This window comes from Sciurus carolinensis, chromosome 6, assembly GCF_902686445.1.
Source record: "Sciurus carolinensis chromosome 6, mSciCar1.2, whole genome shotgun sequence".
Lineage (NCBI taxonomy): Eukaryota > Metazoa > Chordata > Mammalia > Rodentia > Sciuridae > Sciurus > Sciurus carolinensis.
Window position 1 is genome coordinate 33,088,112 of NC_062218.1, and position 15,865 is coordinate 33,103,976.

General features: G+C 45.5%; 1 protein-coding gene across 3 annotated transcripts in view; it reads left to right on the forward strand.

Moving 5' to 3' along the window:
• The window catches only part of Egflam (EGF like, fibronectin type III and laminin G domains), a 172,031-nt gene extending 158,055 nt beyond the window's left edge, over positions 1-13,976 (forward strand). For all 3 annotated transcript variants that reach the window (XM_047556909.1, XM_047556908.1, XM_047556910.1), the window contains 4 exons: positions 1,957-2,100; positions 8,579-8,662; positions 11,926-12,029; positions 12,813-13,976. In XM_047556909.1, coding sequence (XP_047412865.1) covers positions 1,957-2,100; positions 8,579-8,662; positions 11,926-12,029; positions 12,813-12,967 — 487 coding nt within the window. In that variant the 3' untranslated portion in view covers positions 12,968-13,976. The remainder of the gene's footprint in view (positions 1-1,956; positions 2,101-8,578; positions 8,663-11,925; positions 12,030-12,812) is intronic.
• The last annotated feature ends 1,889 nt before the right edge of the window (positions 13,977-15,865 follow it).

Consider the following 15,865-nt stretch of genomic DNA (forward strand, 5'->3'; position numbering starts at 1 on the left):
GTTGACTGCATCTTAACAGACAAAGGCAAATCTTTAAGCTTTGCTCTTAGGTCAGAGCTTGGTGGCTTTTCAAGGAACAAAAGTGGTGGAGAGAAAATTTTCTGGGGCATTGGCTGTCCTCAGGAACTCTGAGTGCATACCAGACAGACATTGCTTCATTTCTCCAATCCCAGCTTGTCATATCTATGTTGTCTTGGCCCAGGAACTTAGGTAAAATGTGTTCCCAGCCAAGAAAGATCCTCTTCCTTCTGCAGCCCTCTTCCTCTACAGATGGAAGGTCCTTTGGTCCTCAGGAAGCAGAGACAATGTGAAAGGGGCCTATGTCCTCAGCCTCCAGTACTTAGAGAGAGATCACCATATAGTCAGGGAGAGGTTTGGTGAGGAGGGGATGGGGAGACCCCAAGCCAGAGCAACTCAATGGTGTGTGGGGGCGTGTGTGCGGAAGTTCTTGTGCATGTGTGTGAAACTGCAGACGGAAGTCCAGGGTCTGTCTCAGTTAGATGCTTTTGATATCAAGTAACAGAAAACTCAGCCTACAATGTCTTCAACATGAAAAGTATTTATTGTTTCATATAACAAGGAGTTCCAACTTGACTGGATCCTGGATTGATTAACTTAGAGGATCAACTGTATCATTGAAGACTCAAATCTCATCCATATCCTGGGTATATTCCCCAGCTGCCCCTAGGATACTCATAAGATGGTTATAAAATAGGGCAACAGTCAGTGGAAGTAAAAAGACTTTCTTTATTTTCATGTGACTCTTAATAAAGAGAGGATTCTTTCCCAGAATCCTTCTGGAAAATTTCCTCTATCTCATTGGACAGGAGTTGGTCACATGCCTCCTCCCAAACCAATCACTGATAAGATAAATTTGAATATATTGGTTTGCTTATGCCAATCAGTATTCAAAGGCAAGTCAGGAGGGAAGGAACCTTGAATAAAAATTTGGGAATAGCAGAGTCCTAAGGAACAGGCTGGGGTTGTATTTCTTTGCACCTGGCCTTGTGACCCTGCTTCTCCCTCACCACTCTGAGGCCATAGAGAAGGTACACTTGGTTTCTTCCTGTCCAGACCAGGCTCTGGGAAGCCTAAACAAAAGTCCCCTCCACTGTTCACTACTGAAAGCACCCTACAGCTTCAGACCCAGGTGTGTGGGACAGATAGGGAATGAGAGAAGAAACGTTTCCAGTAGTGTCATATTAATATTAAATTGTGCTTACTCTTGTCTCACCTTTGATTCTAGGACCCTAGGCCTATTCATGTTCCTGTATCACATGAAATACTTATCACTTTAGTCAAAATGAGTTTCTGAGTTAGTTCTTCCCAAGATCTGATAAAAGCACACAATCATGTGACCCTAGTCCCAGTCCTGGCTATGGATCCTGCAGTCCATCTGTCTTCATAGCTTCCGGTTCCTCTCTATACGACTCTGTTACAACACCCCCTCCAGACCATTATTCCACCAAGTCATCTTCCCTAAGACCCGACCTCCATCCAGTCACGTCCTGATCTGCCCACGGGAACAGTCACTGCCAGAGCCAACCTTCCACAACCGTGACCAAAGCCCAGAGCAGGTGACTCTTCGAGACTCTTGACAACTTTGTTAGGTAGTGGGAAGCAGTTTCCCAAGGGCCCTCGAGAAATAGGACAGCAAAGGGAGTAGAATGAGGTGTGTGCAGGGTGCAGCCTGAGACTCTGGCATTGGCCATTATCTTGCTTATCTGTCACTCAGCAAGTGCTTTTTTGTGGGAGTTCACCACACCTGTGGGGGAGACACTGCTGCCTGGTGATGTGACTCCTGGGGGTGATGCTCTTCCTAATTTCCTGGCAGTACATGCTAGCAATGCCAGATAATCCTCACACCTGGTTGCCCTGGGCTGGCAGTCCAATGTGGGACCACTCAGAAACAGATTTGGTGGTAACTTCATGAACCTGTTTGTGTACTTCCTTCAGGGTGTCAGGATCAAGATCAAATGCGTTCATAAGGTTTAAGACAACTGCCAAGGATGGCCTGCTGATGTGGAGGGGAGACAGCCCCATGAGATCCAACAGTGACTTCATTTCCTTGGGCCTTCGGGATGGAGCCCTAGTGTTCAGGTAATCCCCTCGCTGGCTGCCTTCAGCAGCATCTCGTGATTTTTCTCAGACCGAACAGATCATGCCAACAGTGGTTCCAGAGTGAGCCAAACTACAGGCTGCTGCAGTTGGACATAACCTGAAGCTCCAGGTTTATTTGAGGTTCCTGATTTTTCTTTTTGGCATCCCTGTTTTTGGGTGGTAGTCTGCAAATTATAACCTGCTGGAGAAGTTTGGCCCACTACTCATTTTTGTAAATAAAGTTTTATTGGAATACTGTCACACACATGCAAGTATATATCATCCATGAATATGTTCGTTTGATGACGGCACACTAGAGTAGTTTCAGCAGGAAGGTACGGCAGAGCCTAAAATATTTACTATATGATCCTCTGCAGAACAATTGTGTGACCCCTTCTAGCATGTGATTGCTGTATGCTCCCCACATGCAAATTAGGACGGAGTGAAAAGAGGATTTTGATATTGCCAAGTAAAGTGGTGAGTCTCCAGCTTAACATTCAACAGCTCAGGAAGATCTGAAGATTTAAACTCCAAGAGCCCTGGTTTTAAATTCCATTCTGCTGGCCCTGCACGGTGGCACACACCTATAGTTCCAGTGACTTGGGAACCTGAGGCAGGAGGGTCAAGAGTTCAAAGCCAGCCTCAGCAAAAGTGAGGCACCAAGCAACTCAGTGAGACCCTGTCCCTAAATAAAATACGAAATGGGACTGGGGATGTGGCTCAGTGGTTGAGTGCTCCTGAGTTCAATCCTTGATAACTCCCCCCATCCAAAAATAATAATAATAATAATAATAATAATAATAATAATAATCCATCATGCTTCTCCTTAACTGTGGGGAGAATTCCTGCTACAAGAAGAACAAAGCACAGATTCCTATCTCAGTAGATCAATTCAACATTGACATCTTTGCAAACACTTCTTGATACTAATAAGGCAGTCCCAAAAGTTCTTACTTCTTTTTTAGTGAATTTAGATTGCTTTCAGATGTGTCAAATGTGTAGTTATGGAGTAGTTAAAGAATTAGCTGGACACTATCTCCCTACCCTTCTCCCTACTAGAACAGATGGGAGCCAAGCTTCCGTGGGGCAGGGCCTGCTTGTCTTGTGAAATATGAAAAAGCTGCTCTTGAGATTATAACAACATTTCCTTACTTGAGGTTAGAAATCGCTCATTTATACTGGTGTTTTTCAAAGTGTGGTCCCTGGGCCAGCAGCGTCAGCATCACCTGGGGCTTTGTTAGAAATGCAAGCCCTCAGGCCCCCCACAGCCCTAGCCCTCCAGGCCTGGGGCCCAGGAAGCCATGTTGTCACCATCTCCCAGGTGGTTCCGATGCCTGTCTGGGGATGAGAGTATCTGCTCTCTCTAGATCATCTGCCCCAGGGACAGACATTTCTTGGGCTTTTCTTCTTGAATCTCCTCCACCCATGGTGACAAGTCCAAGTGGTCACTAAATGATATGAAAGTAATTGAATTGAAATAGACAAAGGAGAGAGAACTGAATGACAGAGATGATGATTTAACTGTGGGGCTTTTGTCAGCCCCGCGCTGGGATTACTGAGAGCCAGAGAAGGATAACGTGAATCTTGTCCATTTAAAGCAAAAACATTTTGAGAGGAACTGTCACTCATCCAACATTGCACTTGCCCCTGAAGAGCTGCTCATGCTGAGGGGATTCAGTTCTACAATTGTGGGGACTTGCAGGAGCCCCTGTGGCTGAAGTCTGGAGACAGGCAGGTGAGGGGCAGCTTTTCACCCTCTCCAGCCATCCGCACACCTCCCGCCCCTCCCACCCCAACCCTTGCTGGCCCGGAGGTCAGATAACCCGAGTTCTTCACACTCGGGATCCAGGCTGGCTGCCTCGAAGCCATTTTCTTGTGGTTTTCCTGTGGTTAACCTCGTCAAGGCCTCAAGTACTTGATTGTGCCCAGAAAAGAGAACTGAAACAGTAGCTGAGCGTGGGTGGGACGGCCCAATTTCCCCCCTGAACTGCCAGCCAAAGCCTATTCGCCACCCACTCCAGCCCCACAGGGAAACTGGAGAAGCTCTGGGTCACCCCCAGCTCCCGGGGCTCCCTTCCCAGCCCTGGAGAGGAAAAGCACCCCCCTCGCTCGCCCTCTTGCCCTCCCCCTGGCCCTTGGTCCCTTCCAGCGGCTGCTGTCCATCCTCATCATTATTAAGCCCCATGTCTTTCTCAGATTGCTGAACATGGTTCCCATGTTTCTTTTTTAATCCTGGGGACCTGGTTGGACGCTCTGTAAGACACACTTGGAGCCCCAGCTGAGGTCGACCTCAGTGCTGCACCATGCCTGGGCCTGCTGAGTCACCTTCTTCTGGACAGTTACCACCCACCCACCCTCCCACCCAATACAGACCAGTGGAAGTGCTGGGCTGGGTCAGAGGGCAATTGTAGTCTAAGCTGGTGGCTCGAAAATGCCAAATGCAGAGGGTCATTCAGCAGCTTGTTTCAGAGATAGATTCCTGTGCCAGCTTCCTGGGATTCTGATGAAATAGGTGTGACTAGGCACTGGGATCACATTGGAAACAAGCACTTCTCAGGCCACATCTGAGAAGCAGGGTCTGAAGTGACATTGGAATCAGACATGCCTGAACCCCATGGCTGTGTGGTCTCATGCAAGTTACCTAACCTCTCTGAGTTTCTGTCCCCTCACCTGTACATGATTAAATGAGGATTAGATGAATTCTTCCTGTAAAGGACTTAATACAAGGTCTAGTACAACTAGCTACCAGAGATAATAATAATTAAAAATTACTATGCTCGGTCAAGTTTTCTGGACTCTGGAAGCCCCCTGCCTCAGAAAGATAACATGTGCAAGGAAGTTAGCATTGATACGACTGCTTCATTAAATTTGATTAGTATTATCATTATTGTTATTTTTAACAACACACTAGACTTGGTCTTGAGGACCTTACATCAGTGGAGCCCAGAGAGTAAATTTTTTACAGGGTGGACAAACCATTCTTAAAATTTTAGTGTCTGAACCAGGTCCAGAGCAACAGAAGAATCCTGCTTCTAAGATGATGAAATATACTCTTAACTTTCTAGACTTTCTTCCTTCACCTAAATGCAGGTTCCTTTTGCTAATTTAGGACTCAAACAAAGCCTTTCAGCCAGAGAACAGCCAAGAACAATGGTACTCTAAAAAAAAAAAAATTACTCATAGTTTTGGTCAAGGTTGAACAAAAAAAAGGAAATCAAAGGGCTCAGCTAAAATGAATGTGGTTTTCTGTTTTATTTTTGTTTTCTTTCATTTTGTTTTATGACAGTAGATAGAGCATAAAACCTATGGGGCGGGTTTATGAACATCACTTGACTGACACTCTTTCCCACTAATTTTGACCCTGTAACATTTATGCAGCAGAGAAAGGTGAGAGGTCTGACATTAACCAAGGGCCCTGTGCCACAATTTAAAGGGACATGATTTAAAATGTCATCACATGCAAGCGTGGAGGTGGCTGAGTAGAAGGCCTCCCCTGTGCACTTCCTGGTGCCACCTTGGTGCTCAGCCCTGCAGTCTTTACTGCAATTTCATGTCGAGTGACCCGGGACCACCCGACATGGAAGCCAGTTACAAGGCGTTTGCAGAGAAATCAGACAAGCATTCATTCATTTTTGCCCTTTGGTATCAAGGCATACATGTGCAGGGCTCACATGTTCCATGTACGGCTCAATAAATTTTAAAATATGTGAATGCTGCATCCCCGCCACCCAGAAGATATAGAACACTTCTCCCACCCAAAAAAGTTCCCTCATCTTTCCTCCAGCCAAGGTAACTGCTGTTCTTGGCCATTCACTATTATACAAAAGGGGAAGCTATTCCAAGGTGAGTATGCATGTGTCTGGGCAAGCAGGCATTACTTGGAGGATCTGAAACCACACAGGGTGGGGGCTTGGAAAGTCAGACCGTGGGGAGGCCAACAGAGTTGCCCGCCCACAGCGATGACTGGAGTCGTGTCTTGGGCTCCATCTTGACTCCCTGGAGCACATTCTGTCCCCTGCATGAGCAGGAGAGCCATCAGGCTGGAGAAGAGGTTTACCCACCCCTGGTTCAGATGGGACCTGATACAACTGCAAAGATGTTTTTTACTAGCACCTAAGCACATTCCAATCCAGCCTCCCCAGACCAGGAGGTCACCTTGATTCTGAGATCTGGTGTTCCTGACCACTTTGCTTACATGCTTACAGCCTCAGCATCCACTCGCACATGGCTGCTGTCCCAGAACCTTGCTGGTTTTAACTCTTGGTGGCAACTTTCTCATTCCTGCTGGTTCCTCGGGTGCATTGTGATCCCTGTGCTGCAGGTGTCTGGGTGCTGGGGTTGTCGTTTGCCCCTACTGTGTACCATGCTATCTTACTTAACATATCCTGCAATCCTTCAGGGAAGCTGTTCTTACCCACCGTTGACACATGAGAAAATTTAGACTCAGAGAGAGAATGCAAATTGCCCAAGGTCATGACTATTAATAAACTAGCAAGTCTGGAGATGCAGATGAGTGGAACTGAGGGTCCCTGCTCTGTCACCTCAGATAGAAAAGCCACACATAGTAGTCCAACTAAGTTTCTGTCAACCGACTCCTAAGCCAGCCTCAGAGTCGAGCATTTCTTCGCCAAGCATTTGGCCTCCACTTAATGAAGTCTGAAAATTCCACCTCCAGCCAGCTCTACACAAGGGGACACAATGTGGGCAATTTCATTAGAAAACAGTGGGCTTTTCAGGGTCAGGGTGGCAGCTTTGTCCCATGGTTTGTCAAGTCTTGGTTAAATCCTGACTGGCTGCGTGACTTCTTTGAGCCTCTGTTATGAAAGAATGACCTACGTGGCACTTTCTCTGGGGAAAGCCCAGAGCTCTCTGCTCTTGCACCACTCTCAGGATGAGCGTGTGGGTGCACTGGTTTTCTCCCCCATAGTCCTATTTCTTGGGCAGTGAGGTGAAGGAGAGACACGTCCTCTCATGAGATGAGGTATAAGCTGTCCTAGGTGGAACACGTCCCTTCAGAAGCCTGATCACATAGAGTTTATGATATTGCCAAGTGAGGTCCAGGCAGTTGGCCCAAAGCCCGGGCAAGAGTAGTCACTAAATATTTGTTGAATTGAATTAAATTATAATAATTGAGTGAACATTGGATTAGGAGGGATTTTTCTCTCTGGTAAACAACATGTTCAAGTCTTCTGATACCTTTAGGGTATAAGAAATAAAAAAATTGGAACCTGAAATAAAAAATTGGAAGGTACCAGGAGGATCTGATAACAGAGTAAAATGGGGGATGGGGCAGATAATACACCAAGTTCAAGTTCTACTCCTTAACTTTTCAATTTTAGGCAAATTTCCTTAATCTCTTTGGGGCTCAGCCTACTCTTCAATATTCTGTTTCCAAAAAAATAAATAAATAAAACAAAAAAACAAATGAAATACATGTGTTAGTTTCCTAGGGCTGATGTAACAAACTACCACAAATTGTGTGGCTTAAAATAATAAAAATTCACCCTCTCACAGTTCTGCAGAATAGAAATCCAAAACGCAATGTGCTGTCATGGCTGGTTTTTCCTGGAGGGCCTGGAAGAATGTGTTCCCTGCCTTTCTCTGAGGTTCTGGGGTTTGCTGGCAATCTTTGGTATTACTTAGCTGTATTCTTCCAGTCTCTGCCCTTATTGTCACATGGACTTCTCCCCTTGTGCCTCTCTGTGTGTCCGTGTTCCTTCTTCTTAAAAGGATACTAATTATATTGGATTTAAAGCCCCCCAATCCAGTGTTACCGCATCTTAACTGATGACATCAGACCCTATTTTCAAATAAGGTCACATTATTAGGTTCTGGGTAGAACCTAAAAATTTGGGGGGAACACTATTCAACCTAGTATATCACACTACAAATGGTAATTTTTTTTCATTATCCCTGATAGTATATGCTACACATATAATTATAGTACTGATGCTTCCATACATGAACTTAAAAAAATCAGCCTTGATGATGTTATGTCAAGCAAAGTAGGCCAGCCACAAAAAGACAAACACTTTATGGTCCACTTACCTGAGGTATCTAGAATAGTCAAATCCAGACAGAGAGTAGGAGGGGAGCTGTCAGGAGCTGGAGGGAGGGAAGAATGGGGAGTTGTCATTTAATGGATGCAGTGTTGATTTTGTAGAATGAAAAGAGTTCTGGAGATTGGTTGTACAATGTTGTACAATATTACTGAATTGTACACTAGAAACTGGTTAAGATAGTGTTGTTATATGCATTTTATCACAATTGAAAATTTTTGAAAATTTCATGGCTCCCTGAACTCATTTGTGGGTGACTTTGGAAACTTAACACCTTTTATATTATTGTGTTGTGCTAAGGAAACTGCATTCTGCCTTCCAAAGAACACTTTGCATTGAGAATCCTTTGTGAGTGGGTATTTGTCTGTGCTTCGGGGTTTTATTCTGTTCTCTGTCTTGTTCTTCTCCAACACTCTTAGCTACAACCTGGGCAGTGGTGTGGCATCCATCATGGTGAATGGCTCCTTCAACGATGGCCGGTGGCACCGGGTCAAGGCTGTCAGGTGAGTACCTAGCTCTGGGAGAGCCTCACCTGACATCCACCAAGTCCCAGCTGTGCCCTCCACTGATGCTGACAGGCCGGGCAAGAGTGGTCACTTACTAAATATTTGTTGAATTGAATTAAATTATAATAATTGAATGAACATTGGATTAGGAGGGATTTTTCTCTCTGGTAAACAACATGTTCAAGTGCTGAATGGTGACCTTCTGGAGAAAAAAACTCTGATGATTAAACTGGGGAGGGTCTCCAAATCTGTGCAATGAGATTGCAGGACTTGGAAGAAGCCTCCAAATCTCATCACACAGGTCATTCCCACTGTTCTCTTATTGTCCGTATGTGGTTCACAAAGCCCCATCTACGTATTTCCCTCCTCTCAGTCGGAGTCGTCATCCCTACCTCTGATTGTCTTTGGGCGAACCACTTCTTTGCTCTTCTTTATAGTTTCAGTTTACTCCTTACATCCATATTCCTAACAGTACATCTTCAGGAGCCAAATAGTGGGTTCAACCTGGTAGTGTCAGTACTGTGTGTTAGATGGAGGACCCAGAAGATGAGAAGCTCAACAGAGACTCTGCATGAGTTTCCTGAGAATTTACCATGATCCTTTCTGGGGAAGGCAGTGGTTGAGGTCAATGTGAGGCAGGGTCAGCCTCCTTCTCATCTCACAGATGGGCTGTGGTGGACAACCTTGCTCAAGGAGGGGTGAGGATACAGAGGCAGATCTGTGCTTGTCTACTGCCAGGTAGAAAGCACTTGAGACAGAGGTGTCGTGATTTTGATGAAGCCCCAATTCTTACATGATAAAAAAAAAAAATGTTTCCCTGTAATGAATACTTACAGAATTGGATCTCAAATTTGTTCTAGAAGTCAAAATGTACAAAGTCAAACCTAACTCCAAAGTACCGAAATCATGTGCCTTCTGAGTTCATTTCTCTCTTCTCCTCTCTCTCTCTTTCTCTCTCTCTGCCATCTTTTAAAAAAAATTGTAGATGAACATGATAAATTTATTTTATTTATTTATTTTATGTGGTGCTGAGGATCAAACCCAGTGCCTCACGTGTGCAAGGCAAGCGCTGTACTATTTAGCCACAATCCCAGCCCTTTCTATACCATCTTCAAAAGGACTTGCACAGAGATATCCAAAGGAATTTCAGATGTGTCAGTTCTTAATTCCAGCTGCACTTGATCCCTACAATCCCCACTCTGGGGATATCAGGGATCCTTGCTCTCAGTTTCCTTGGGTAGAGTTGGTTGGTAGGATACATGTTGTGGAAGGATTTTAAAACTTTCACAGTTGTTGTGGTTTGATTATGTATATCAAGATACACAGTGGTGGGGATGCCAGATCCTTCCTTAACATCATCTGGGGAATCCGATGTTAAGTGACCTTCCCAAGGCTACATAACTGCTGGGGGCAGAGCCTAGATCAAGGCAGCCTACCCACAACTAGGATGTGGATGTTTGGGAAGGATGAGGCAGGGGATGTTCCTCCACATAACTTCAGATGTCAGAGTGGCAGAATGGCACCACGCAGCTGGCTCAGCAGCTGGAGGACTTCCTGCCAGCGTCTTGATGCCTTTCCTAGTGGGTCTTAGGTTGCAGTGAGGGTGGAACAAAAAGAGCTGAGCCAGGAACTGGATGGGTGGGAGGATTCAAGCAGGTATCACGAGTTGTGAGCAGACAGGCTGAGAAGAGATGGTACAACAGATCTAAGTGGGAACTGGGTCAAGGCCAAGCCTATCGAACATGGCAAGAAGGGTTGGGTGGATATCTTAATTCTATGTCACAGGCTACAGGACCAGAGACAGGAGAACTGGCAGGGAGGAGATCCCTAAGGGGGCTCTGATTGTACACTGTCTTGCTCTGGGTAATCCGGGCCTGACAAGCATTAGTCTGAGCAGAATAGAGAAAATCTCTCATTTGTTGAACATTCCAGGGACCAGATTCTTTACACACTGTATTTTCTCTTAGTTAATAGCAATCTAAATTCTATGGTCTTCACTTTATGGATAAGGATTATTATATGATGATGTTGACAATCGCAACACACACCTTTACCAGTATTTGTCAAGCAAGAAACGTATCAAGACATCTGATCTCCACAGAGCTTTAGAAGATGAGCTTGGTTATTTCAGATGAGGATATCAAAGATTCACAAATTCACTTGTTCAGGGGCTGGGGTTGTGGCTCAGTGGTAGAGTACTTGCCTAGCATGTGTGAGGCACTGGGTTTAATTCTTGGCACTACATATAAATAAATGAATAAATAAATAAATAAATAAATAAATGAAGGAAGGAAGGTTCATTGACAACTAAAAATTATTTTTCTTAAATTCACTTGTTCATTCATCTACTATTATAAGCCATTCAAGGCACATGAAATACAGTCCTGAGTAAAACCAATGTCCTTGCCCTAATGGTCTTGGGTCTACTGGGAGACAACAGACAATATGTAACAAGGCCGTTAGGTATGATGTTAGAAGGCAATATCACAATTTTTTCAAACCTGTCACTTATTAGAAGACAATAACTTTAGAGAAGATCAGTGGAATAGAAGAAGATCAAGAGAGACAGGAAAAGGGAGAAAATGCAGAATAAATTTAACCGGATCACATTATGTGCATATGTAGAAAGCACCAATCAAAAATAAATAAATGAGCTAAAGGAACATCAGTAGAGTAGAGAGAGGAGAACAGGGGAAGCAAGAAGGAGAGGGAAAGCAGAGCAGGGGTGGGGACAGGGACTGAAACGGAGTAAATCAAGTGCCATGCATGTATGATTTTGTCAAAATGAACCCAACTACTATGTATGATGATAGTGCTGTAATAGAAAAACACAGTATCTTCATTTTGGAAATGGAAGAATGAAAATAAATTTCTTAGAATTGATGAAATACAGTAAGTGGAAAAAATGCAGTATTTTAGGAAAATGGGGGGAAAAAATGGAAAAGCAGACAAGGCAAGCCATTGTGTACATTGCCCATCACAGCCTCCAGGTATGAGAGTCCAAAACTGCACTTCCAAAGTGGGGAGCCGTGCATGGTCTGTAGGGAGCAGGCAGACAACTTAGTGCCAGAGAGTGGCTGTCAAGAAGCAGGGCCTGGGCCAGCACCCACCCCCTAGTGCTGCAGAAGCCACCGCTTTGGTTTGGGTTTAGGCAGCCCCGTCATTTAGCATAGTACCTGGCATGAGGTGGTGCTGCCATACCTTTTTATTGAAATGATTGAATTAACTCCCATTCTGTTTTGTTTTGCTTTTCTTTGCAGAGATGGCCAATCAGGAAAAATTACTGTAGATGACTATGGAGCCAGAACAGGAAAATCGCCGGGCATGATGAGACAACTCAACATCAATGGAGCTCTGTATGTGGGTAAGTGACCTTCATGGCCAAGTCTATATCAGGCCAGGGATGTTGTTTTTTTTTTTTTTTTCCAGGTTCTCTGTTTGTTGTGCCGGGGATAGGTCAGTGAAATACCTGGAAATCAGGAAGCTGCCCTGATACTCCATTTTTCCATTTTCTGAACTTCTGACTCATGACCGAGGGGACAGGAAGGGCCTTACTCAGATGCTTTGTGCTTTGGATGGATCCACCAGGAAAACCATGCTTTTCTTGTTTATAGAACAGGAACCTGCTAAATATAGCTCAATGAATTCTCTTTGAGGAAGTCAGATCTGTCTTTCTGGCCCACCTCAAAATAGAATGAGTAGCATATCTATAAATGGTTTATAATCCACTAATGTAGACACAAAAATGGAAAGATGTTTAAATATTTTCAAAAGTGAACTTCATTGAAAGCATTCAATATCAGTGCCTGTCTTTTGGTTTAAGATGACATCACCTCCAACAACACACAACATTTTGTTGACATTATACAACATGCTACTAATTGAGTAGCAAGGTGTTCATTTGAGCTAGAAATCACATTGTGGTTTATCTATTTGTACCCCTTTGCTGTGTATGAAACTGATCCAAGTAAGCCTGCTCCTTCAAGGATAATGATAAAATAGATGTGATGCACTGGACAGTCTGTCCTGTCAGCCAAGGGATGTCAGTGGACACTCAAATGCATCATAGAGAAGCCCCAAGTTGCACAGCTGACACTTCCTCTTTGACTTACTCCTCTTTTCCTGCCTCCTTCTGGCTTCCTGGCAGGTGGAATGAAGGAGATTGCTCTGCATACTAACAGGCAGTACCTGAGAGGCCTCGTGGGCTGCATCTCTCATTTCACGCTGTCCACAGATTACCACATTTCCCTGGTGGAAGATGCTGCGGATGGGAAAAACATCAACACTTGCGGAGCCAAGTAACACCAGCTGGCCTTGCCCATGGGACACAGCCTCTATCCCGAGAGTCCCAGGGGCCCTGAGACCCTGGCTGATGCCGCACACAGAGGCCCGGGGACCAGGTGTGTTTCCTCTCATCAAGGGGAAAGTAGGCTCCGATGGGAAACTGATCACCAAGACAGGAGGCCCTGGGTGGCCTTCCCTGCTGACACTCTGTGGGCCAAACCCAGTGAAACACTGCGTGTCGGGAGCAACGGACTTTGTCCATTGAATGCGTGGAGTCTGCCAGAGATCACACATCAATGCAAATTCCAGAGCCTGTCTGCTGTAACTGGATGAATGTGTTGTGATTCATAGTACAAAGGAGAGAGAGGGAGACAGAGAGACAGAGAGAGCTCGAGCCCACAGAGCAGTATTAAAATACTTTTCCTTCCCTGACTCATGATGCTTACTCACAGCAGAATGACTGTGCGACCTTGAACTTTGAATTTCCCACCTTGGCCGGTGGATTGTTCTGATTAACCCCTTCTGCTCCCTGGTGGCTGGCCCAATGTGCTCTGACTGTTCCATGAAAATAAGGGGTAGGGAAGATTAAACATAGAATCATGGTCATAATGTGGGCCCTCCCCCAAAGTGTACCTTTAATGTGAAATCCCTACTTTTTATAATATCAGTCTAAGATAATGGGTCCCATGATTTTGTAGCTGTACTTTTGTATGTGTCTATTTTTATAGCTGCAGACTGTCCACACAGTAGACCTTAGGGTATACTGGCAGTATATCCTGATTCTTGCACACTTCCCTAAAAAATTTTCTCCCCAAGGAGACTTGGGGGCATTTGTGGTACCAGTGGAGTGGGACAGGTGACTTGGGCGGGCAACGAGGGGAGCTGACCGTTCTCTTCTGGTACCTATTGGTTCTGGGGGATGAATATGAAACTTTCCAAAATAAGCAGATTAAAAGGAGTATGTGTTACCAAGGTGGGTCACGGTCATTCTGTTTTAAGAAAGGGGGATATCTTCAGTATACTTGAATAAAGGGGATGAAGAAGGCTAGAACTTGTTCATTCATTCATTCATGGAGATGGTACTGATTCACAGAGGTCACATCCACAAGTGCCACTAAGGCAGTTGTGCTTCTGAGCTGTGTAGGGGGTGGGGGATGTGCCCTCAGGATGGTCTGAGATTCTGGACAAGAACCAGAGAAATGAAGCTTCTTCCTTCTGCATCGTCAGCTGTGTCCCTTTGCTATGCGCACACGTAACTTCACGTGCAGCTGGCTCACTGGCAGATCCCCATGCAGAGCTTGCTAAGGGAAAGGTGAGATGAATGTGCCCCCAAAGAGGAGGGAAATCTGATCCAACTCATGCAGGAGCCTATAATCAGTTCCACTCTTTTTGATGCAGCATTCATTCAGCAAAGACGTTTGAACTTTGTGCAAAAGCACAGTTTTAGGCACATGAAGAATTCTCAAAGATGAACAAATACCCTAGAGAGAGTTCGCTTTGTGCTTCACCCTTCTGTCTCCCATCTTTGGGAACCTTTGAGGACCAGGAACCCGACCCAAGGAACGGTGGGTAAAGATGACAACAGTAACAATATGATTATCCTCTGCCACGTGCGTCACCTTGTGAGCAGGATCTGGAGAGAAGGCACCTGGTGGAAAGGGTGCCTGCCACCTCCCAGTCACTATCACCTCAGCCCTCTTTCCCTGGAGTCAGTGCTTCCTAATATACAATGGAGTTGTTTTTACAGCACATTTTCGATGGATTGTCTCCAGCTGGAGGAAAAGAAAAAAAACAAACTTTAGCAAATATTCAGCTGAGTTGAAGCCAGAGTTGCCTTTCAGAGGAGTTCTTGTTCCATGCAAGAGCTGTCCAGAGAAAAAGGCAGTGACCCAGGGATGAAGGTTTGGGGTGTGTGTTGAAACTGAAGAGGACTAGGAACCGCCTCCTCTCCGAGTGGGAAGCAGCTGGAGCTGAGGGGAGGGGGTGACACAGTTAAGGACTGAGACAACAGGGATCCTGTAGGTGGGAGGGCAGCAGAGTAGAGGGGCCCAAGAGGACAGCGGGGGGCCAGGCTAGGAATACAGGGTCAGAGGCAGTGTATCCCAAGTTTGGAACAAAACTCGTCCATCCTCTCTGTGGACAAGGTCCAGAAATTGTGGGATGAGTTTATGTCAGAGGTGGTGGTGAAGATAAATGCCCTACCTAGGGCTGAAGTTAGACCTCAGTTCCGGCAGGCAAGACAGCTGGGAAGGACTCCGCCGGGCTGAGGGTGTCCCAGGTCTCTCTCTAAGTGTATCCGTCATCTTTTGCTACAGTAATGCTGCCAAACAACCACAAAATCTCGGTGGCATGCCAAATAAGTGTTTCCTGCTTACATGCCCTGAGTGAGCAGCTTGGCGGCTCCGAGTTGACTGAACCCTTCTTCTGGTCTCAGATGGATATAATCCCATGTGTGAGGGTTGCTATCTTAGGATAGCCTCAGCTGGGGTGGCAGGGTACCTAGAGTCTGTTCTCATTCTCCTTCTGCAACCAGCAGACTAGCATGAGCATCCTTCTCAGGATGGTGAGGGCTGGGGTGAAGGTATGAGCCCTTCTACGGTCACTACAGCATGACCACGTGATGCTTCGGCCACATCCTATTAGTCAAAGTCTATAGGTTCAAGAGATGAGGAAATAGACTCCACCTCCACACTGACATAGTGACACCTTGCCATAGTGGGAGGACCTACTTAGTCTCCTGGAAAACTGCATGAATTCAAGGAGAGGTGAAAATTCCAGGCCATGAACAGAACGTCCCCCATGACAAGCCATGATGTTAAGACAGGTGGCATGGTAGAGATGAGGTGGCCCCACGAGCACAGCTCTTCTGCAGGGACCCTTGGAGCTGGGGACAAGGTCTGTGAAGTGCTCGGTAAC